This window comes from Anopheles bellator, chromosome 2 (genome assembly GCF_943735745.2).
Source record: "Anopheles bellator chromosome 2, idAnoBellAS_SP24_06.2, whole genome shotgun sequence".
Lineage (NCBI taxonomy): Eukaryota > Metazoa > Arthropoda > Insecta > Diptera > Culicidae > Anopheles > Anopheles bellator.
Window position 1 is genome coordinate 56,147,528 of NC_071286.1, and position 22,163 is coordinate 56,169,690.

Consider the following 22,163-nt stretch of genomic DNA (forward strand, 5'->3'; position numbering starts at 1 on the left):
CCGAAACGTAAGACTACTTCGATCGTTATCCTAAGATTGGCTCTTTTCGCGACATTGTTATGTTGACGGACGCTTGGCTCGACGGGGATATTCACACTGGACTCTTCTGCGTCACACTGTTTTCCGGATGCGATCGTAGCTCTAAATATGTACGCTCAATGGAGTGCCAGTTGTCATCAAGCTCGCATTATCGTCTTTGCTGAGTTTCGACCTGTGGTGGACTGTCGTGAACAAGTGTGGGTTTAACTCAAATCTAACACTATCTGAATAGAATAGGCGCTAACTACACGTCTCCCCGGCCGTGTTCGGACGCAGCAGTGCAGAATGCTTCAGAGTTGATCGACCTCTGCAAGCTGGGAAGTGATCGGTGCTGATCGGTGGTTTCAATCAACAATCGCTGGCATGGGTCACTGTTGACACTCCGCTCGTGAGCTTTCGGCATCTGTTGCCATCCCGCTCCAACATCTCGTTCTTGTGATTAACTCTTTAGGAGTTCCAATATCCGTCCTACCTGCACCTACAGCGCTGCTTCCGATCAACAGGCCCCACAGCCCGATAATCAATGACAATTGTTTTACCGTTTTTAGCCCACATATAAATTGTTCTTGATATATGAAATTTAATAAAACTTCTCAGCACAATTAACACAATTATCACATTTTTCCACGTTCGTTGTATCTTACTGACTTTATCGTGTTGTTCTTCTGATCGTTCTACCCTATCGCAGGTCTGCCAGCTGAAATCTACTACGTCCGCGAGGGGCAAGTGAACGAGTATGCGCTCCATTTCACCGTCCCGGTGCCGGCGGACGTCGAGGAGATATCTTTCACCTGGCAAAGCCTCGCCAAGAAGGCGCTCCCGTACCGGATCAAGATCGTGTCGCCCGATTCGATTGCGCTGCCGAAACCGTCGATGAACATTTCCTGGCAGGGCGAGGTGCCGGAGCACATCGAAACGTTCGCCATTTGGCTGCGGTGCAGTGGCCGCGAGTCGGCTGAGCTGGACGTGACCATCACCGTCGAGGTGACGCTCGATCGGCTGACCGGCAACGTGACGGAGCTGCTGTTTCGGCGGAAGAAAATTTGTCTCATGAGGTAAGCGCCGGCCAGGGTGAATGCCCGCCCCATTCGATATCTGTGACTAACGAGATTGTGTTTGGTCCGTTTCAGCGAACATCCGGACGTCAACCAGCCGGATCCGTACCTGCTAGAGAATGCCTCGAACGGCCAGAACGGGCTGATCACACTGATCATCGGTGGCATCCTGGCGATCGTCTTCGTGGCCATCATCATCATGATCGCGTACTGTGCACGGGGATCGTTCAACCGGAAGCCCCACCACGCGCAGCCGATCCGGACGTCGAGCTTTCAGCGCCTACAAACCCATGCACCTTCGGCCCCATCCTCGATCGTGTCGCCACCGTCGATCGCACCGACGATAGCGACCCTCTCGCGTACCCGCATCTACGCCAACGCGGAACCGGAAGAACTGCAGCGCCGCATCTCCGAGCTGACCGTGCAACGGTGCCGTGTACGACTGTCCAGCCTGCTGCAGGAAGGAACGTTCGGGCGCGTTTACCGTGGAAGCTACAACGACAGCCAGGAGGTGCTGGTAAAGACGGTTGGGCCACACGCTTCGCAGATTCAGGTGTCGCTGCTGCTGCACGAGGGTATGAGCCTTTACGGAGCCCAGCACCCGGGCATTCTCTCCGTGCTGGGAGTCTCGATCGATGACCATACCGCCCCGTTTCTACTCTACCTGGCCCCGGAGAATACGCGCAACTTGAAGATCTTCCTGCAGGAACCGGTAGCCCGCACGCTGACCACGATCCAGATCGTCAAAATTCAGCTACAGCTGGCGCAAGCGCTCGGCCATCTCCACAGTCACGGCGTCATCCACAAGGACATTGCGGCACGGAACTGCGTGTAAGTGTTGCCCCCCTCCTAATGTATTGCCGCCTAGCATTTGCTAACGCAACTTCTGTGTCACATCGACAGGATTGACGACCAACTGCGGGTGCGTTTGGCTGACAACTCACTGTCGCGGGATCTATTCCCCGGCGACTACTACTGCCTCGGTGACAGCGAGAACCGTCCGATCAAGTGGCTCGCGCTGGAATCGATCCAGTACAAGCAGTTCAGCGAAGCATCGGACACGTGGGCCTTCGGTGTGCTAATGTGGGAACTGTGCACCCTCGCCCGACAACCGTATGCCGAGGTATTTATTGTTTTAACTGTTAAAGCCGTTTTGAGCTTTGTGAAATAATCCGTCCATGTCTGCTTGATAGGTGGACCCGTTCGAGATGGAACACTACCTACGCGATGGTTACCGGTTATCGCAGCCCATCAACTGTCCAGATGAGCTGTAAGTATCTGGAGCGATTGTTGCGCGCTCTCCGAGAATTGGACCTTACGTTTCCCGGTTGTCCGTTTTCTTTCAGGTTCGCAATAATGGCCTACTGCTGGACGATGCTCCCGATGGAGCGTCCGTCGTTTGAACAGCTACAGATCTGCCTGCAGGACTTCTATGCGCAGCTGACGCGCTACGTCTAGGGATTGCCGAGTCCCGGTCAACGGTTCTACATGTTTCCTACGCCCCGGGCACTATCGTTAAGCTTTAGATTTAGAGTAAAAAACCGGCCGCAACAACCGAACGCCGCCGCCACCGCCACCCTCCTTCAGTCGCTCGCCCGATCGACCGTCCCATCCGGTCCATCGCCGACAACAGAGAGCAACACGACGCCGCCACACAACAACCAGACGCATCGAGACGGTGGGTCCAGCCGAACTTGCTTGACCCTACCGATGCGGTGGGGAGCGACTACGCCTTCGTGACAGATCGCCGTCCCACCACCGCCGCCGCCGCCGCCGCCGGCACTGGTGGAAAGCTGGGTAGGTGTTCGTGCCGATTCTGGTGGCCATACGCTCGGCAAAAAAGGGAAAAAGGTCGCCACAGATGGCTCACGGAAAGGAACGCTCCGCCGTGATCGCGTCGGCTTCCGGACACTAGATAGAGTCGGTGGTGTTAGTTCCGGGTTGCGCAAAGCAGGTGCCAGTAGTGCGCCGATGAAAGACAATATCGCCGCGATGGAGGAAAACCCATACGTTATTCCCTGTGGTGCTCGATGAGCTGCGAAGGCACTTGGATTATTGTGATCGCCGATGTTTCGTCATAGAAATGTAGTCGCCGAGTGAAAACAAGGTCGTGCCAAAAAGGACAAGAAATTGAAACATGAATTAACATGAAGAGAAACAACCGGAACTTCCCGGAACTTCTTTAGTGCTCGTGTTTAGCGTGTAATCGTAGTATGTAAGGACGAATGCATTTGTTAGTTTGTTGGTTTGTTACACGATGGTGGTAGATTTTTAACCCTTTTTTTAATGAAACGAATTGAACAAGCCGAAAAGTGTTGGCATGATTACAATGAATCGAAGCGGTCATGGCGCCAGTTTAGTCTAATCATGCATTCTAATCATCTCTTCTGACGCGCAAAGGAACAGACCCTTTGCCGTAAGAATTCATATCCATTCCGTGCATTCGAGAAACCAGCAGAGCCCAGACATTGAAGCTGAATAGATTTGATAGAGCTACATTTTTTGTTTCAATCAAACCCTCTGCCCTTTTGTACATAAAAGCAAATTTGCATAATAATGGATTGAAATAACTAACATGAAAACGATTTGCTATGGAGGAAATATCATTTTTCCGCCAAGGTACTAAAGAAGGTTTACTATTTATTTATAGTCGCGACCAGCACCCGCAACGGTTAACAAAAAAAAACCTACGGCACAGAAACGGCGCCTGGATTGAGTTCCGTGTCCAAGTATTCGAACACCAAGCACGAATTATGTCATGTATGGAGTAGACCAGTGCTGTGCGATCAATTCGTCGGTGCAATTCAATCTAAACACCAAAAAAAAATAAAAAAAGACAAAGATCGGATGATCGTTGTTTCCGATTTCTGTTTGGATCATGCTACTAATGTACACATAATGGCGTAACGGGCGCCTTGTCTTGCACTCAGTGAAGAAGCTGTAGACAAGCGTTTCCATTACACTACCAGGAGAATGTATTGCCTTCGCCGGTCTTTAGTTTTGTTTTTTGAATGAGTTGCTAATTATCTCCTGGCGTATCGTATAATCATTATCAGAACTGTCTAGCATCTACTCGTGGATTAATAAAGGAAATACTGCTGTAAAATGTATACTATAGTTATGAGCACACGCTACCCTCCGGTTCCGAAAACCAAAAGACTTTAAATCACTTTTGTTAAGAAGGTAAGATACAAATATATGAAGAAGTTTGAGAGCAAATAGTTTTGCAGAATGACGCTGGGCTTTCATGGACATCGTATTCCAGTTATATCACAGGCCGAATTGCGCCTGAAACCTAATTTAAATTGGCTCACCGACATTGAACTTCAGATGCTAGTGCTAAACTACAAACGAGCGTTCCGGAGGGCCTTCCTACGCGTTCCTCGTCCCATTAACTTAGAATGAGGAATCGTGATGATACTGTACTCCACGCATGCCGGCCGAATGGAGTACATGCGTACATGCCGAATGGAGTACAAGGCGAGTTTTTACAGGTTATGGCCCACGAGACCATGGGACGATACCCTAACTGCTCACCTTTGTGTTCGCCTCGGTGTTCCTCTTGGTGCTCGTGCGTGAAACATTTTCCCTCTCCTAAAAAAATGAAAAAGGTAAGTAGTAAAAGTAACAAGTTGAATCAAGTTTGTCAAATGACTAGTTTATTGGAGAAAAGAATCAATTAGTGAAACATCGTGCACAAGTAGGTGCTGCCATCGATCTCTTCCATTCAAAAGCAGCACCGAGATCAACGGCTGATGTTAGATTGTTCATGTTATTTGGGGTTGCACCAAAAGAAGGGCGAGACATGATCTGGGAGAGTTTGGTTGGCGGCGTCGCACTTATTCTTGATCCGCATCTTCGTTGCTCTGTGTGGACCCGTATGTCGGTAGGTAAATAGTGGTAAGTTGTCGCAGAGCACCTTGACTGGAAGGATGTTAGGCGGTGCTCGTCAGAACGTAATAGACTACAGGCGGAGTGTGAAGGACTGATTGGGACTACTCATCGAGCTGTAGGGAAGCAACAAAGAGCGATGGGGAAGTAGTAAGGACTGGTGAGTGAGTTGCAAATATTAATGCAGGATTAGGAAGGACGAGGGGGTTCGTAGGAAGGACTGGAGGGCGCGTAGCAAGGACTGGCGGGTGCATAGGAAGGACTGGTTGGTGAGTAAGAAGGACTGGCGGGTGCATAAAAAGGACTGGTTGGAAACTGGGACGGGACTGGTAGGAAAGTAGTAAGGACTGTTGTATCCTCGCTCCATTCGATAATTAAGCACTAACCCGAACAATTGGCGGCACACGAGAGACGTAAATCAGAAATTTCCAAATATTATATCCAAATAGGTTAGCTATTAATTAGTTATAAGATAGTCTTAAGTACTTTTGGCAACCGGGCATTGTCGCCCATTGTCAGTATGATTTAAATAAATTACAAATTACAAATTACAAATTAAAAAATATTTTCCATTACCTGTAAAAGTGTAAAGCCAGAACGTAACAACTCCGTAACGTAACAATTGTACAAGTGCTCCCGCTCCGGTGTCCTCCGTCTGTTCGGTTTCATTTCCGTGCTCGTTCATTGCTCGACTTAGCTGCGGCATTTCGAGAGAATTATCCATATTTGTGTTTTCAACTTAGCGATCTTATCTTCGCTTTCACTTACTTTTCACCAAGCGTCTTTTCTTCGTTTTTAGCGATTTTTCGAGCGTTTGAAAAGATCTGCGTTTGGGCGTTTAGAGTGAAGCGATGAAACGAGTCGCAATGAACCAAAACGTTACATTTCATCAAGGAAGACACGATGCTCGACTGCAAATCTTTCAAACTGATCAAGCAGGCCATTCTAATTAGATTAGAATAGCTGAAAGACGATAGCTAGTGCTCTCTTATCGCCCATTGTCACATCTTCGATAACGTCTATACCTAATTTTTCTAAAATAACAGCACGTCCCGTTTTTAATACCGAATCTTCTATACCGAATTTTAATAGCTGAAAGACGTATCGGTTCAAGAAGGCGTCTGCATATTTCAACAACTCCTCATTGCGAGTCATAATAACTATATTACTATAACTATATAACTATCTATCAATCCATCATCCTGAACTATGCGCTATTTTTGCACTACGAGCTACTGTACGCGGCTTACTTACTTAAACTTAAACTAGATAATAATAATAATTCTTCATGTCACTCATTACGGAAGGATAACGGTGCCGGTCATTTAGAACGCTTTGCGACTCCGTTCTCCAAAGTCCGTTTCTTTCGCACCGATTAATTTATACTTCTGGTTGGGAGCGATAAAACAGTATCGATGAAACGATGGATTCTTTCGTTGCTTCTGCGGGATTACGGTACTGGATTTAGTGAGGCCATAAAATCTTTCAAAATGATTTCACTTTATTTGGAGACCCTTGCTAAGGCTGGATTTCGACTAACAATGACTAACTAACTAACGACGCAATGTGACTGGAATTTTCTATGTCTTTTAATTTAAACAATTATGTTATTACACGAAAAATGAAACTTGGGAAAATTAAAATTAAAATTAAAAAAATGAAAATACACCGATTTGTAAAAGCCAAATAAAAGCCAGCTAACGCTGACTCTGATCGAAGTATGTTTGCCCGGAAAGGGAGCGATATTAGCCGAGAGATTAATGCGATGATGTTGCTTAGTACCGTATTTTTCCGTGTATAACGCGCACCCGTGTATAACGCGCACCCATATTTTAAGAGAAAAAAATTGGAAAAAAAGTTTTATATCATATATATTTCAGATATCCAACAAATACCCAATGATGATGCTGTACGAGGGGCGTTCAAAAAGATCTGACAATTTTGTATTTACGGGGGCCACGTATATCCGATTTTCGATTTTTTGTGGCGGTAGGTTGCTACACATGTCAGTGACTGATGGTAAAAAATTTGGCTATTTTGAGTAATCGGCCCATTCCTTTCATGGCCTCCTTCAGTTTCCGGAATAAGAAGAAGGCACAGGGGGCTAGATCTAGAGAATACGGTAACTTTGGCATCATCCGTTTGTTGTTTTGGTAAAAAAATCGAGCAGAATCCACGTTGTGCTAGCAGGAGTGCGACAGCCAATTTTGGGTTTCGCACAAATCCGGGCGTTAATGACGGATTGCTTCAAGCAAATTGTGCATAACTATCAGGAAATATTCGTTAATGACTGTTCTATCTTTTGCCAACAACTCATGATGCACCACGACCCTGCAATCGAAGAAAACTGTTAGCTAAACTATTTACATTCGACCAACCATGGCTTTTCGACGTCCACATCTTCTAGGCCCTCTGAAAACAGTTTGAACCATTGATAAGCGCTGCTTTTGATCTTAATAGCATCACCATAAGCTACAGTCAACATTTAAATTTCGTCCGAGCTTTTAATTTCGTTTTCTACAGAAAATTTGATACAAATTCTTTGTCATCAATTTTTCGGAATAAACAAAAATCGCCGATGGGCCAAGACACGCGCACAGTAAACCAGCTGTTAAAAATTTACTAACTACTCAAAAAGGCCGAAAGTTTCACCATAAGTGAGTGGCATAAAAAGCAACCTCACACCGAAAAAAAAAATTTGAAAATCGAACATTTGTAACCCGAGTAAATACAAAATTGTCAGAAGTTGTTGAACGCACCTCGTATTATTCTAAATATTCTAAAGTAGACTAAAAATAAAATGCGTATACATTGCAAAAGACATACTAGTAGTTTATATTTCGTAATAATCATCAAACTTAGATTCACTGCTGTCTGACAAATTGATATTCTCTAATTGCTCTTCAATGTACTCCTCATTGTCACTCTCTGAAGAGTCCTCATAAATTGCGATACCTTCAGATCCATCCATAGCGTTGCTGATGGCACATTTTTTAAATGATTTCACAACAACTTCTGTTGTAACTCCCTGCTATGACCTCAAAACGGTATTGTATGGATAATTATATTCCTAACAAATGTTTCATTTCATAATTTATTCAATAATACCATAAAATATGTACCTAAAAGGGCATATTTGTATGTTTAGAGGAGACAACATTTCTACTCCCCTTGTATAACGCGCACCCAGATTTTGGAGCTCAAAAAATTGGGGAAAAGGTGCGCGTTATACACGGAAAAATACGGTAATTGCAGAAAAATCCAATGAGTAAATTTCCTAAATGACCACGTAACCCTACCGGCGACTGAATCAGCTGACAGCTGTCAAGTTGACCGAACTCACCGCCAACGATAAATAATAACAGAAACTCGTCGTTCGTTCTGGGCTACGTGTTTGATAAGCTTTAGATTGCTGATTGAAGCAGATTTCATTTTTAATGCAACGAATTCAACCGTGCTTGTTTAGTTTTGTGTTCTTTCCGATCGAGGGTTGTAGAATGCGCTTTCTAGATTCCTTGCGCCGATTCTAGATTAGATGCTTACCCGAAGATTGACAATGAGTTCAGCGTCCGCACGGTCAGCGGCGCGGCATGTAAGTTTAAACGATAAAGAAAAGGTCAATTAACCTCGCTATACAGTGTTTTCATGATTCTTTTTTTCAGTAACGCTCGTCAGTTCGATTGTGATTGTGGTGCTGGTGATAGGCGAAATAAATGCCTACCTTTCTCCTAACGTAATGACACGCGGGCATAAGCTTAAAATTAATTTAGATTTTACCATACCGAGGATATCGTGTGAATGTAAGTTATGTTCTAGTGGCCATGGCGTTGTTTGTTCAATGTTTTTGGAATCTTCCGAAGATGTATCACTGGATGCGCAAGATTCAACGGGAGAGCAGCATCTGCACATCGAACATAACATCTACAAACGAAGACTGGATCTGCAAGGCAATCAGATCGAAGAACCAAAGAAAGAGGACATTCAAGCGTCGACGAAGCGCATATCGAGTACAGAGGCACCGGCCATTTAACTTTCAAACAATTAGTGGAAAGTTATAAATATGAAAAAAAAACCTAACTGAAGAAGAGCGAGTGGTTGAAAATCGTGAAAAAAGTCGCAGAAAAACATTGCTTGAAAGAGAACGAAAAAGAAAAGAGGTACGTAGAATTGTTTATTTGCTCGTTACAATTTAATCATATCTTACTTTCGTATCTTTCTTTATCGTATTAGATGGTAGAACCTATCGCATTACCTACGGTATGCGTTATCTCCGATTTATCCGAACTTTCGTCTCCGGCCACGTCAATCGCCTCGTCTCCTGAATCCACGAACTCAGAGTTTGAGTTTGACTCAGACTCGCAATATCCGCCACCGCAGCAACAACAGCACCAGGACCACGGTGTGCCACCAACGATGGTGGCCACGATGGCACCTCCACCAACACCACCTCCACCGCAACGACAGCATCTGCACTTCCCGATAACCAGCGTGGTGCAGTTAACGTCATTTGAGCGGGAGGCGAGAATAGACAGAGTGGAAATTTCAAATATTATAGCAAATTATTTATTAAGGAATAGGGCGAAAGAACATAATGTTAGTTTTAATAATAAGTTTTCCAACATGATACGTCAGAAAAAAGGAGGTGCCAAAATGGTTAGGGTAATAATGCGGGATTTATTTACAGGCGATTTTGTAAGGGAATGTGTGTGGGAGCGTCCCCAAAATGGGAAAAATGTGTGCCTTAGTAATTACAGTAACCTCTGGTGGGCCATACATGATGCTATCTGCATATCTTTTAGATATGCAGATTCATTTGAAGAGTTCAAAAAACAATGGAAAACAATCACAACCAGTTGGTACGATACCGATTAAGTTAAGTTTATTCTCTTATGTTATATATTTTAAGTTTAGTCCAAGTTTTAGTTTAAGTTTAGTTATTTTAAGTTTAATTTAGTTTAGTTAAGTAGTCTTCGTTTAGTTAAGTTTAGTTTAGTTAAGTTTTTTAAGTTAAGTTAGTTTAGTTAAGTTAAGTTTAGTTAAGTAGTTTAGTTAAGTAGTCTTAGTTAAGTTATTCGAGTCTTCAAATTCTTGAACTTTTCATAGATGAGCTCACAATCTTTTCATTGAGTCAAGAATTTTCATAGATGAGCTCACAATCTTTTCACCGCTCCCTTGCGCACGGTCGAATGAACCGCTTCGTATCGAACTATTTCGATGCGCACAGTTTTCATACGATCGGCGTCGAGTTCCTCAACAAAGACTTACAAGTGGACCGCTGCAAGTGAGTACGGTGATTATGATGATGACGATCGGCACTTTGTGAAGCTTCGGTAGCGTGCGTAGGCACGCCCAAACCTTGTCTGTCAGAGGATTGCGTGTGGTGCCAGGCAGATGGATCTCTCGCTGGTCCCACAGTCCACGAGAGATCTTTCGATTGTTGACGGTGAGTCAATGTGCGGGGGGAGTAAACATTTCTCGTAGCCTAATTTGACACGATCCAAGATGTCAGCCCGATTCGAGCGGCAGGAGATCGCGAGTAAGAAGTAAACAAGAAAGTTGCAAGGGCGCGACAGTGTTCGACACAAAGACCCCTGAGCTGTGGGGACGTGTTCGTGGGAGAGAAGGCCACCGGTCAGCCGCCAGAAGGAACGGCCAGCTGGCGCCTCTCTCCGGCCGGCCAGCAACACTCACTTTGCCCAATCAGTATGCAGGCCTGAATTGAACAACGCTAAACAACAACTGGTCTAAACTTGTTAAACCAATGTACCAAACAAAAACTGGCTTTCGATTCGTTACCAAAATGCCCGTTGAATTAAGCAAAAGTTGAGAAGATAATTAATTGATAGACAAACGACGATTTATTTCAATGTAATAGAATGTTATAGTGCTGCAGGCATCAGTTTCGGATATTTCAGTTCTAATCTAATAGCTTCGGTGCTATTTTTTTCAATTTGCCATTACTGATTGAAATTAATCAATGGTACTTAATATCAAGGTCCGGCATGATGCGACGCAGCTGCTCGATATTTTCAGGAAATATAAGGGCGCAGTGCGAAATCGTCAGCTTCTGAAGCAATGGAAGATGTAAAGGAATGGTCATCAACCATGCCTTGGTTATCTGTACACAAAAATCCGTATATTAAATAAGTTATGTGATTCACCAACGTTTCATGATGGGTAGTTTTGTCTACGAGAATGTACTTACTTTATGACAACCTTTCAAGTGCAGGGAAGTGATTCTAGATTCTTTATACATCAGCACGAAACACTGGTCAGTAATGCAAGAATAAGCTACGTGCAAAACACTTAGCCGCCGTAACGCCGGGCTTAGTGCACGAAAGGGCGCAAACCGTCCCAATTGCCCGTCCTCGACAGTAGCGAAACATCCCACCAGATGAAGCTCCTGAAAGTGGGTGAATATTCAAACCAATTAAATGTCAATATGTCCCAGTTGAGTAAATGTGAAAATGTTACCTGTAGCTTTGGAAATTCTTTGAGTAAAGGCAGCCAAGCACATGTGTCATGCTGTTTCCAGCTCAGCTGAATCATCGTTACTTCCGGACATTGTAGAGCAAGGGCTTGCAAGATAGGTGATATTGCATACTTTTCACATCGTAAGTACACTTTTCGGAGCATTATTAATCCTTTGAAAAACATGTTGATGGTTTCTTGATCATTTCCCTGTTGCCTGTCAACGTCCAAACGGACCGCTTCCAGCAGTCGTAATTGAGTTGTTTTATCACGGAAGCGAGGAATTGGCCAAACAAACCCTCCACTCTTTCCGTGCCAGACAAGGTCGTCTTCCAAGTCTTTTGTTCCGAAGTGCGGGTTTCGTGACATCACTAAGTTCTTAATGTTAAACAGTATCAAAGGTCTATAACCATATGCATCGATGCGGGGAAAACAATCACTCGTATCCAGGAACAAGTTGGCTAGTCTCTTCAGTACAGCGTGTAGGTCGAAACACATGAGTAACCACGCATGAGGGCACGCCGTTATCGAAATGTCTCGAAGATTTTCAAAGTGCTTCAAGATTGTGTACATTTTTTCGCCCGTTAAGCCAATCGTAACTAATTGAAATGAGTTTACCACATTCATTTGCTCGCGAGCCATGCTTTTCAATATAGTGCACACGTTTGGCCAATCTTCATGTCGAATGTTGCTGAAACGGACGTTTGTATATTGCCGTTGAATGTTTTTTATAACGTCCTGGAGGACTTCCAAGCCGAAGCGCTCAATTTTGCTAAAATCGAGACACAAACACATCGTATCTCGCCCCTTTCGACTACTGAATACAATGTTAAACCATTTGGGGCTAACCAGCGAAGTCTGTTTCAAATCGGAAAATTCCAAATATTGAAATATGTTCTCCAATACCTGCAACAGTGTAAAGCATAACAGAATGTAATGTGCAATTTATACAATCGACAATTTCTTACTTCGTGAGGCAAATCCAAGATGGATGCTTGTTCCGGCCGGTGGTTTTTTTCTGTGATATTGTTGTCCATCGTTACCTGAAATAAAACACGAGTTCCTATGCTGTAGAATAGCGTTCGATCAAATTTCCTAGTTCTTTATCAGTATGGGAAGTTTAAAGAATGACAAAATTAAGTATTGAGAGAAACGGCGATACTTACACAATTGAAGTCACTGATTGATGAGCAATGAAAACTGAATTAATCATCGGTTCGAGTTCGTTCGTAGGAACGCCTACTAGGATCAACACAACGCATCCGACAGTTATTAAGGAGGGAAACCATGCCGTCTATTTTATCCGTTGCAATAAACGCAGAACAGCATAGAAAAACATTTATCTTTCGCCGAAAACCTGCTCAGATGTTAAAATCCTTATTTGCAAATAAATATGATGTTCTTTTTCGAAAATTGGCTGAACTAAAATTCATCCTCTGTCCCGTGCATCTATCAACCTTGGGCGATTCTGACGTTTGAGTCATCAAATCAAAATACGCTCTTGAGTGATCTGGATAAGGCTCGTAAAAGTAAAACATAATTTCAGTATCAACATATTCTCTGAATAATGGTTTTGCAAAAAGGTTTGATTTGATTTTGTTCTTCTTTCGCTTTCGCCTCCTGTCTCAAGTTTAGAATAATCGGCTATGCTTAACCGCGTGATCTACATCCTCGTCATCCAGCTGTCCATGAAGCTGAGTGCTAGTGATCCGTACCCGGGGATGCCCGTGTCGAACATACCAATGTACAGCGATGGGATTTATTTTGAAGAACTGAAAACGATGAAGGTTCAGGCGAGCACTTGGACCCTCCGTGCTGAATACGACATCTTACAATTTGTCGCAGAGTTAGCAACAGCCAACCGAACCGTCTTCCCGTTATTAGAAGCGTGTGCCAAAATGCAAAGCGGTAGTGCCGGTAATTGCGAGGGTATCGGCGACATTCGGGAGCTAAACAATGAATTGAATGAATTTAGCACGTTGTTGAACAGCTTCTGCGAAGAAACGGCCGACAAACCACCAGCGAACCGGCGGCGGGCCCGTCGGGGCATTCTTCGCTCATGGTTTGGGCTTATGGACGATACCGATCGAGAGCACATTCACGATAACTTCACCCGTGTTAATCAACAGCTGGCGATCGAGTCGTCGACACTAAAGCTGTTCTACAACACAACGAACCAGGCGCTAGCGGCATTGTCCGGAAATATCTTTAAAATTGATCCCAAACGCCCCCAAACGATTGACTTCACGCGCGAAGGCCAACTGCTGCTGATGGACATTCTGCTCAACAAAATCATCGCCAAAAAGAATCTCTTTATGCAACTGCTTCAGAGCACCACTTCCGACAGGTTAAGCGACAGCATCATCACCCCGAACCGATTGCTGGATGAGCTGCAAAAAGTACAGAAGTTTCTGCCGACCGGCTTTCGCTTTCCAGTGGAGATGAATTTGCGTGAAGTGCTTAAGTTGTATGCGCTGTCAAAGGTCGCCGCGTACGTGGAGGGCTGCCGACTTGTGGTGCACATCCTCATTCCGCTCTGCAACCGCTCGATGTACCGAACGTTCAAGGGAACACCGATCCCTTCGATCGATAGCAACCAACAACTTCTGTCCATGATCGTGCTCGACCAGGACGTGTTGGCAATCGACGAAGCGACATCTACTGGCATCCTTCTGTCTTTCGAAGAATACAAAAATTGCCAGCATCTAAACGATTTCGCTTTCTGCAACGTACACCGTGTGGTACGGAATTTGAGTACCGCTGAAGAGTGTTTAGCTGCCACTTACTTCAATCGCACACACCATGGTTCGAACTGTCGGGTGTCACGGATACAGATTAATCATCAGTTGTGGCTGCAGCTGGCGAATCCCAATGACTGGATTTATGTGACAAACTACACGGAAATCACCATACACTACAGCGCTGACCGCGTAAACGCAATGACCCTGCACGGTGTTGGCATGCTGCGGCTACTGCGTATGTGCCATGTGCAATCGCAGGACGTTTGGTTACAGTATGTCCCACAGCTTGGCGGTAACAAAATCAGAGCCACGAAAGATTCTACCGTATTTGTTCGCCCAGTGACGATCACACGCGAGCAATCGCTAGCAATCGGTAGCAGCACGGGTGATAGCAGTCGTATCATACCAGTTGGCCATAAAGCAGAAACTCATTTGCTTGACTCGTCCGTTTTGGCCGGTGTTTACCGGGAACCGGCAACCATATCACCGTGGGTAATCTGCGGTATCGTGTTTGGCGCGTCGGCCGTGCTGTTGCTTGTGGGGCATGCGTTTGCCGACAAGTGTCAGTGGTTTGCAGGATTTCCAAATAGAATGTTCCGCAGGGAAGTAATTTCAGCCAATACTACGCATAGCCACGTAGACAGACAGACCACGCATTGCACGCAAAATACCTTATTACAGCCAACCATCACAGACTCTGCTCAGCGATGATTAGCAGTATTGAGGACTACAAAATGTAGCATATAAGCCTTTAGAACGTCCATATGTGATGAAGATTCATATAGATTCGGGATTTCGGGAAAGACCATATATTGTGAACAACTCGTGTGCTTTGAAACAAATTCCTTCTGAGTTTGTAAAGATTAGAATTATATCTACTATACAATTCGTCCTTTTTGGGACATTTTTAACTATTTCATGTACATTGATCTGTGCACAAAGAACCAAAAATGTCTCAAAAACAGTAACTATTGGAAGAGAAAGATCGCCACGTATTTTAGTTAATTCTAATAAGAGTTATAAAATAATTTGGAAAAATTAACCTCTGTTAAGATCTCAATAAAAAACCCTTCCATATTATAAATTGTAGTTTACATTTGTAGATTGAACATTATAATTGTGCCTCAAAATATTATATTGTACTCACGTATTGTCAACATTACATTTGAAGCTTACAACAACTACGAGTGAACTGCAATTCGAGTACGCATGGTTTTCCCAGTCAGAATCAAAGCAAGCTCAGAATTAGAATCCTTGCTGTAGCACGCGTGCAGACAGTAAAAATCAGTCCGACGATGCTGCGCCACTTGAATACAATTGGGAGAAGATTCTCATCCTCACTAACACCAGCCGCCGGACAGGAAAGCAACGAAGCTAGTTTGCTTCCGGATGTGTTATCTAAACGCCTGGCCACCGCAATTGGCAAGCAGATTAATGAAGAGCACACACTTAGCTACACTTACCGTTCTATGTCATACTATTTTGCCACCTCAAACGTCGGTCTACTGGGATTGGCAGGTGAGACTTCCCAAGTTACCCAGAATGATCCTTCCCAGAATGCTCTTTTCTGTCTCCATTCACTACATTACCTAGCATTCTATCGCAAATGGGCCTCCGAAGAACTTCTGCATGGTGAACGATTGGCCGATTTTTTGGTCCTACGAAATTCGGATGTGGTACTGGCGGGAATCTCCAAGCCGTTGCAACGACGTTGGGCTGATGACATTGGATGTACGATACGGCAGACGATCGCCTTCGAAACTAAAACTGCCATTTCGTTGTCCCAACTTTATCGCGTTGCCCAATTCGAGCAGGATGTGGTCTTAATGGATCTTCTCACGGTTCACTTTATGCGCGAACAATGTTCCGCTCTGCGCACCCTTCACCTGTTGGAGGCCCAATGGCACCAGTTGCGAACCGTTCCTGGTGGGATTTACTTTTTCGACAAAATTGCAAAAAGCATGTCCATCGACGGGGCTGGCGATCAATAAAACAGCATACCAGGTGAATTGAAGAAAAATTTGGCCACTTTATTGCACGTCCACTCTGCTTGTGGCACATTACACATGAAAATTTTCCACCGACGTGAGCGTTGTTTCGATCAGAAGATTGAAATCTAGTTCGTTCAGGTTGGCCTTCGCTGTGAGCAGATCGAAAAAGTTGTCCAACGGTTGCTGAAGCTTCCTCGCAGCTCCAAGTCCTTGGCTGAGATCTGTGTGCAACATTCGTTGAAGGTACATGACAACACGATTCAAGAGAAACAGATTTCCTATGTTAACGTGGGTCTCAAAACTGAGTAATCAACGTGAAATGAATGGAAATACTACTTGCGGTATGTATAGGGATAAGCAAAAGTATTACAAAAAATGAATACGAAAATAAGCAACAAAAACATGCACAGCACTATGCCGAAAGTGCATAGTAGTCTAGAAAAGGAGTCGAAAAATTTGAATGTACCACGCTAGACACGTGGGGAATCGAAATTCCAGCATCATTAGTAGGACCAGGCAAACGATCACGCACGCAAGCACGCTATACGCCAGCGTTAGCAATAGTGTCTTGCGTAAGGAACACGTCGATACGCCATTCCGAATCCTCCAGCCATTACGTTGGTTAGTACGCCTGGTTCTCCAACCCTTTGCTGGCGAATCCCGACAAAGTTGCACCAAAAAGGACGACGTCGAAGAGGTGCAACGGTACAGTCGGGTGTCTGTGGTAAGTTGTTTACCTTCCACATCACCTGGGGGGTGATCTACGTTCATCCCCAGGCCCGATTCCAAGTCGACGAGCGACGAAGGCGATGCAAGTCGCAATGCATTTAAACTGGCGTAGGTTCGCAGATTGCGCGAACGCGGAGAGTTCTCTGACGACGAGTGTCCGCCTGGCGGCACGGATTGCTGTGATGGCGATGATGAAGCGGATGAGAGGGTCCGAGCAACAAGATGTTGTGAAAGGAAGCGACTGTTCGGTGTGGAACTCCACGAACTGCCACTGAGCAGCCAAAGCAACGGCTGACAGCAGCAGCTGAGCAATGGAAGGCAAACTGAAAGGCGGAAATGGGCAACGAAATGAAAACTCTAATGAGGAAAATAAATGCCACTAAAACACACACCATTACTTACACCAGATCGACATACAGAACATGCAAACGAAAAACGGAACGGAAAACCACAGCTCCGGGGATACCTTTCGGTTGGTAGTCACGCTTTTTGTTGTGCGTTGAGCCCCGCGGGTGCACGGAGTTTCCGGAGAGGATGTTCATCGCATGTTCGCGACCACGCAGCATCGCGCTGACCGGATGGTTCCAGCTGTTCAGCAACCGGCGGGCACGCGAACGCGGCAACAGCATTAGCAGGCCCAGCTTCCGGCGAATGCCGTCCGGTGTGTCCTCGATGTCAGCGAAAATCACCTTCACGACATCGATCTGCAGCTCAAAAACGTGGTGATCGACGTACTGCATGAACGCATCGTAGGCAAGAGCGCGGTACCCAAGGTACGAAAAGAACGAGCAAAACCCTAGCGGCAGCGGAAAGGCCAGTGTTTCCACTGCCAGACAGTAGCGCTCCAGCATGGCAAAGAGCCGCACCAGAAGCGCTCGATCGAGTTGATCGATCAGCGCGAAACCACGTTCGGTTCCTTCGACCGAGAGATCGAGACCGGTCGTTCGACATACCAGCACACACAAGGCGCGTGCCTGTTCCAGCTGTGCGGCCACGTAACGAGTCGCGACGGCGTGTACGTGCGAGGTCGATGGGTTGCTGTCGTAGAATGCGTTCTTAAGCCAACGGAAACCGGTCACCTCCTTAACGCTGTGCTTCACCAGGTGCATGCTCAGCTCGCGCAGATTCACGTTTAGCACCAGCTCCTGTTTGTTGGCGGTGCAGGCCTCCGATTCGACGAACGGGAGCAAGTCGTTCGGCAGTGCACGACGGCTGGCCGCGGCGCTGGCAAAAAAATCCGAACCAATGTTGGCGATCGGATTCGCCGGTGACATGGGAGTGGTGCAACGGGACAACGCTTCCGGTTGGTAGCAGGCAAGCGAGTACATGAGCTTCTCGCGAACCTGCTCCTGTTGGAAGCGGGCTCGCTCCTTGCTGTTGTTGTCGTTCAGTCGATCCCACAGCAGCGTCCAGATGTCCTTGCGGAAGGGCGAAAGCCTTTGCTGCGGCGAAAGCAGCATCATTGTCGTGTTGTAGAGAGTTTCGTGCGAAAGGCCCACGTTCAGGCGGCCCACTTTCGCTTCGATCGGTTTCGCAGTACTGCAGGAAGTCAGCGGCAGGAGCCGAAAGAGGGCGAGTTGATCCTGCGTTAGACCTTTCTTGGCCGACGCATACGCACCGGCGATAAGTGCCTCCTTCAGTAACGGCACCGTATCCAGGTGCAATGGTCGCTCCATCACGATGCTCAGTATCTAACCGGAAAAGAATGGTCAGCAGACTGTGGTGGAATCAAACTCGGCGCGCTGCTTACCTCAGAAAAGATCTCTATAATATCACCGTTGGAATGGGCTAAAAAGTAATGCACGATTGCGAGGCGATTATCGATCGACGTGTCGTTCCGAAACGCATCGATCAGGTGCGCCTTCGGGATAGTGATCGAGATCAGATCCAGCGTGGCCGAGTCGTAGCAGATGTTGTTCGTCGTGAAGCACGGCACCAGCTGCGTGATGGGTGCGCGTGTAAATGGTGCACTGACAATGTGACACGATGGTTCGTGCGAAAGTCCCACATCGAGCAGATGCATGAACAGGTCGGCCTGGAACACCAGCACATGGTGATCGCCGTGCAGCGTGAACGTTGGCTTCATCAGTTTCGCCTTCTCCCAGGGAATGCCGGGAATGACGCAGTGTATGACACACCCGTGATGCAGGATGGTTACCGAGTATGCAAAGTGTACGTCGAAGATGGCCTGTGACATGCCCGGCTGGCCAGCACCCGACGTTGCATCCTCTTCCTGCGGTTTTATCGGCTGATAGAGATAATAATGGCAGACAAACAGCATGCCCGACTCATCGCTAACGATCACAAGGTTCAACGAGGAGTCGTGAATGCGCAGCGGTACGGTGTCGTCCTCGTAGATGTCCTCGCTGCTGGAGGCCGGTATTTTAGGCAGATTCAGCGGAATGTTTAGTACGGTTTCCGTCGGCAGGTCATCGTGAAACTGATACGCGGACAGCGTCGGTTGCATTCGCCGCGACTCGGCATCACCCTCGCCAGACGCAGTGCCCATTTCGTCCAGTTCCTTCTCGAAGATGGTTCTGGTGCTTGGCTTCAGGTGAATGTAGTAGAGCGCCTGAACGGTAGGATCCCACTGGGCCCAGATGAAGCGCTTTGTGATGGTTTCACTCTTCAAACTGCCCCGATCCAACTCCCACGCCCGTGGGTTTCTGTAGTCAATACGAGTTCCGCCAAGAGTGTTGCCGCCAGCAGACGCATCATCGTCGCTTTCAACCGATTTCAGCGAAACCGTGTACAGAAGCACGTGCTCGTGGTGGACCAGCAGAAGAAATTTGTCCTGATAGTTCTTCTCAAAGGTGGACAGTTTGCGCCACAGAAATGTGGTCATCACCTGCCGATTGCCGTCGGTTTCCAGCAGAAGCTGAGGTTGAACGTTGTCTACTTTTGGTCGTACTTCCACGAGATATGCTCGGTACACATCCGCATTCCGTCCGGATTCGTCCAGCTTCAGCTCTTTCAACACGTACAGCAGCAGCGTCCGAGTGAGGTTTACCGACGCCTGTATGACGTTCTCCCGGGCCGCGAACGTATACAGCACATCGAACGTTTTATTTTTGGCCATATAAACACCGATGTTGGTGCGCTGCTGCGGGTGCTGCTCCCGTGGCTCGTCGCGGTTTCGCTTGCCGTCGAACGAAACCCAACTGGCCAACAACGAACTGTCCTGTTCCTTGCCCAAGATTCGCCACTCGACAGCAACATCTGCAAGTCATGAGCCGATGAAACACGGTGGTCACCTGAAACAGTGTCTCCGCCTCGTCCCCTTCGAATACCTCGATTTCCACCAAGAGCGAGTAGACCGCAAAAATTGGCTGCTAAATTTTCCTGCTTCAACATTGTGCCTACGTTACGTGCTGACTGTTCTGATGTGAAGCGACGGCTTGGGCGAATTCCGACACACAACCACACACTGCAGGAAGCAGGAAAAGCTCGTTCTTAAACACTAACCACAAATATTTGCTCACTTCTAGAACATATTAGGACGTAATGGCAATGGGCTGGAATCGGAATCCACTCTCCTTTCGAGAGAAAACGACAACCACACAGAAGCAGGTCTCAAATCAATAATCTTTTCTGACAACGATGCTGGAATTTCAACGCTGATAAGTACCTGACAAAAGCGAACCGAACCTTCCGGTTTGCCGAGTCTGCGTCGTGTTATCGAAGAGCCGTCACGTTGCTTCGTCTGCTAGCTACTTATCTCTCTCATTTCTCCTGCCTCGTTCTCGCGCTTTCTCTCTCTTGCGCCTTATCAGTTGTCCAGAGCAACGGTGACTTACTTCGGGGACGCTGTTTATTTCTCTGCCAAAAGCGCATGCCCAATGGCCATTGTCGGCAGTAAACAACGGGACGTGTTCTGGATCATGATCAGGACTTTTTAAATTAGTGGCAAGTAGCGGTTGTATTTGCAAATTGTATCCTTCCTATAGGGTCGCAGACGAGATAAGATTTGAATAGTCATGAGCAACGCAATGGGTATTGGAATATTTTTGCCGTGGTAGCCACAATGCAACTCCTTTTAATTATTTTCTTTAATACCCGGCATGTCAATGTGAATATCCATTGCGATTTGACCACCTTTCAGCATCTTACAATCAAGACCAGTGTTTTTCAGGCATAGTGCTAAAGCACTAAAGTAGCTCAGGGATTGATGTTAAAGGGCTAGAGAGATAGTAATTGCTTGGATACGAGTTGCGTGATGCGAACAATACTAAAAGTGGTTTATAGCTAGTTACAGGACGAACATCACCAGTTTAGCAGTGCTCTCAATATCGTGTATTCGTTTAAATTGTTCTCTCATTAGGCTGTTTATGCATCGAGAATATCGTCAAGACGATAATATCTGCGTTACTCAACGGCAACGGAAGTGGGAGCGGGATTAATTTCCCTGCCATATTACTGCCGGTGGAAATGTAGACCACGTAGCCGCTTCCGTTCTGCTAAGCGTTTCTTTGCCACCGACACGTGGTGCATAATTTCACGTTTGGTGCTTTCCGCTGCCTCCCGATTCATTCGACTGAGGGTTGTCTCCAGGTCGTCGAAAAACTCAGCATTGTCCGTCCGAAATGTAATTTCTTGGGTGAGCTTCTCGGCTAGGGCGTTCAGTCTATCGTACAGTACCGTCCTTAAACTGACCACCGAGCTATCCGCTAGCGATTGCATCTCTTTCAGCACGTCCTCTTCGTCTGTATGGTGCAATGGGAGAACTGACAAGTAACTACGGAAGGTGTGTCAAACTTTAAGTTACTTACCATCGGTACCTTCGGAAGCGAGATCTGAAATGTACGCTATTGTCTGCTGCAGAAGATCGACCGCCGTTTGGTCGGAAAGACTGGCGTGACGCAGATTATAAATGAGCGATTGAACGTGCACCAACCGTACCGTCGTTTTCCAAATGTTAAACGAATTCAGCGTAATCGAGGTGTATTGATCGTCTATGCTACCGGTAATTCTACTGCTTGGATCCATTATTTCGCACAGAAATAGGGTACAAATGCCGAGTTGTTGTTACCCACTGAATAATATTGACGATTTCATATCACATTCTACTCATGAAACAGAAAGCAACTGATTTGTCCAGCAAATACATGATCTGACGTTTGGCTTTGACAGAATATGTTGTTTGAAAACAAACACATTCCCTTCCCCTCATTATTCGGAAAGCTTTCCCCACGGATTTTTCTACTGCTGTCACTGAAACGATCAATTTTCCCTAGACAATAAACAAT

General features: G+C 46.2%; 4 protein-coding genes and 1 long non-coding RNA gene across 6 annotated transcripts in view; 3 read left to right on the top strand and 2 right to left on the bottom strand.

Moving 5' to 3' along the window:
• Positions 1-2,552, top strand: part of LOC131211664 (tyrosine-protein kinase Dnt) — a 90,002-nt gene extending 87,450 nt beyond the window's left edge. The window contains exons 2-6 of one of the 2 annotated variants that reach the window (XM_058205238.1): positions 728-1,094; positions 1,149-1,925; positions 1,998-2,217; positions 2,288-2,364; positions 2,441-2,552. In XM_058205238.1, the coding sequence (XP_058061221.1) occupies positions 728-1,094; positions 1,149-1,925; positions 1,998-2,217; positions 2,288-2,364; positions 2,441-2,552 (1,553 nt within the window). The remainder of the gene's footprint in view (positions 1-727; positions 1,095-1,148; positions 1,926-1,997; positions 2,218-2,287; positions 2,365-2,440) is intronic. The other variant, XM_058205239.1, reaches the window with a different exon arrangement.
• Positions 2,553-8,434: 5,882 nt separating this feature from the next.
• On the top strand, positions 8,435-10,981 carry LOC131211832 (uncharacterized). The gene is made up of 4 exons (XR_009156917.1): positions 8,435-8,577; positions 8,648-8,785; positions 8,846-9,142; positions 9,216-10,981. It is a non-coding gene; the product is annotated as an uncharacterized LOC131211832 (long non-coding RNA).
• A 1,962-nt stretch (positions 10,982-12,943) lies between these two features.
• Positions 12,944-15,142, top strand: LOC131211831 (uncharacterized). The gene is made up of 2 exons (XM_058205462.1): positions 12,944-12,985; positions 13,087-15,142. Exon 2 carries the CDS (start codon positions 13,103-13,105, stop codon positions 14,906-14,908), a length of 1,806 nt encoding a protein of 601 aa, XP_058061445.1. The 5' UTR covers positions 12,944-12,985; positions 13,087-13,102; the 3' UTR covers positions 14,909-15,142.
• A 1,087-nt stretch (positions 15,143-16,229) lies between these two features.
• LOC131211830 (protein pigeon) lies at positions 16,230-20,501 on the bottom strand. The gene is made up of 4 exons (XM_058205461.1): positions 20,208-20,501; positions 18,668-20,136; positions 17,384-18,608; positions 16,230-16,409 (listed from the first exon to the last, which is right to left on the bottom strand). The coding sequence occupies exons 1-4, from the start codon at positions 20,269-20,271 to the stop codon at positions 16,258-16,260; spliced, it is 2,910 nt and encodes a 969-aa protein (XP_058061444.1). The 5' UTR covers positions 20,272-20,501; the 3' UTR covers positions 16,230-16,257.
• A 733-nt stretch (positions 20,502-21,234) lies between these two features.
• On the bottom strand, positions 21,235-22,003 carry LOC131210978 (uncharacterized). The gene is made up of 2 exons (XM_058204313.1): positions 21,687-22,003; positions 21,235-21,620 (listed from the first exon to the last, which is right to left on the bottom strand). The coding sequence occupies exons 1-2, from the start codon at positions 21,901-21,903 to the stop codon at positions 21,331-21,333; spliced, it is 507 nt and encodes a 168-aa protein (XP_058060296.1). The 5' UTR covers positions 21,904-22,003; the 3' UTR covers positions 21,235-21,330.
• Between the last annotated feature and the right edge of the window lie 160 nt (positions 22,004-22,163).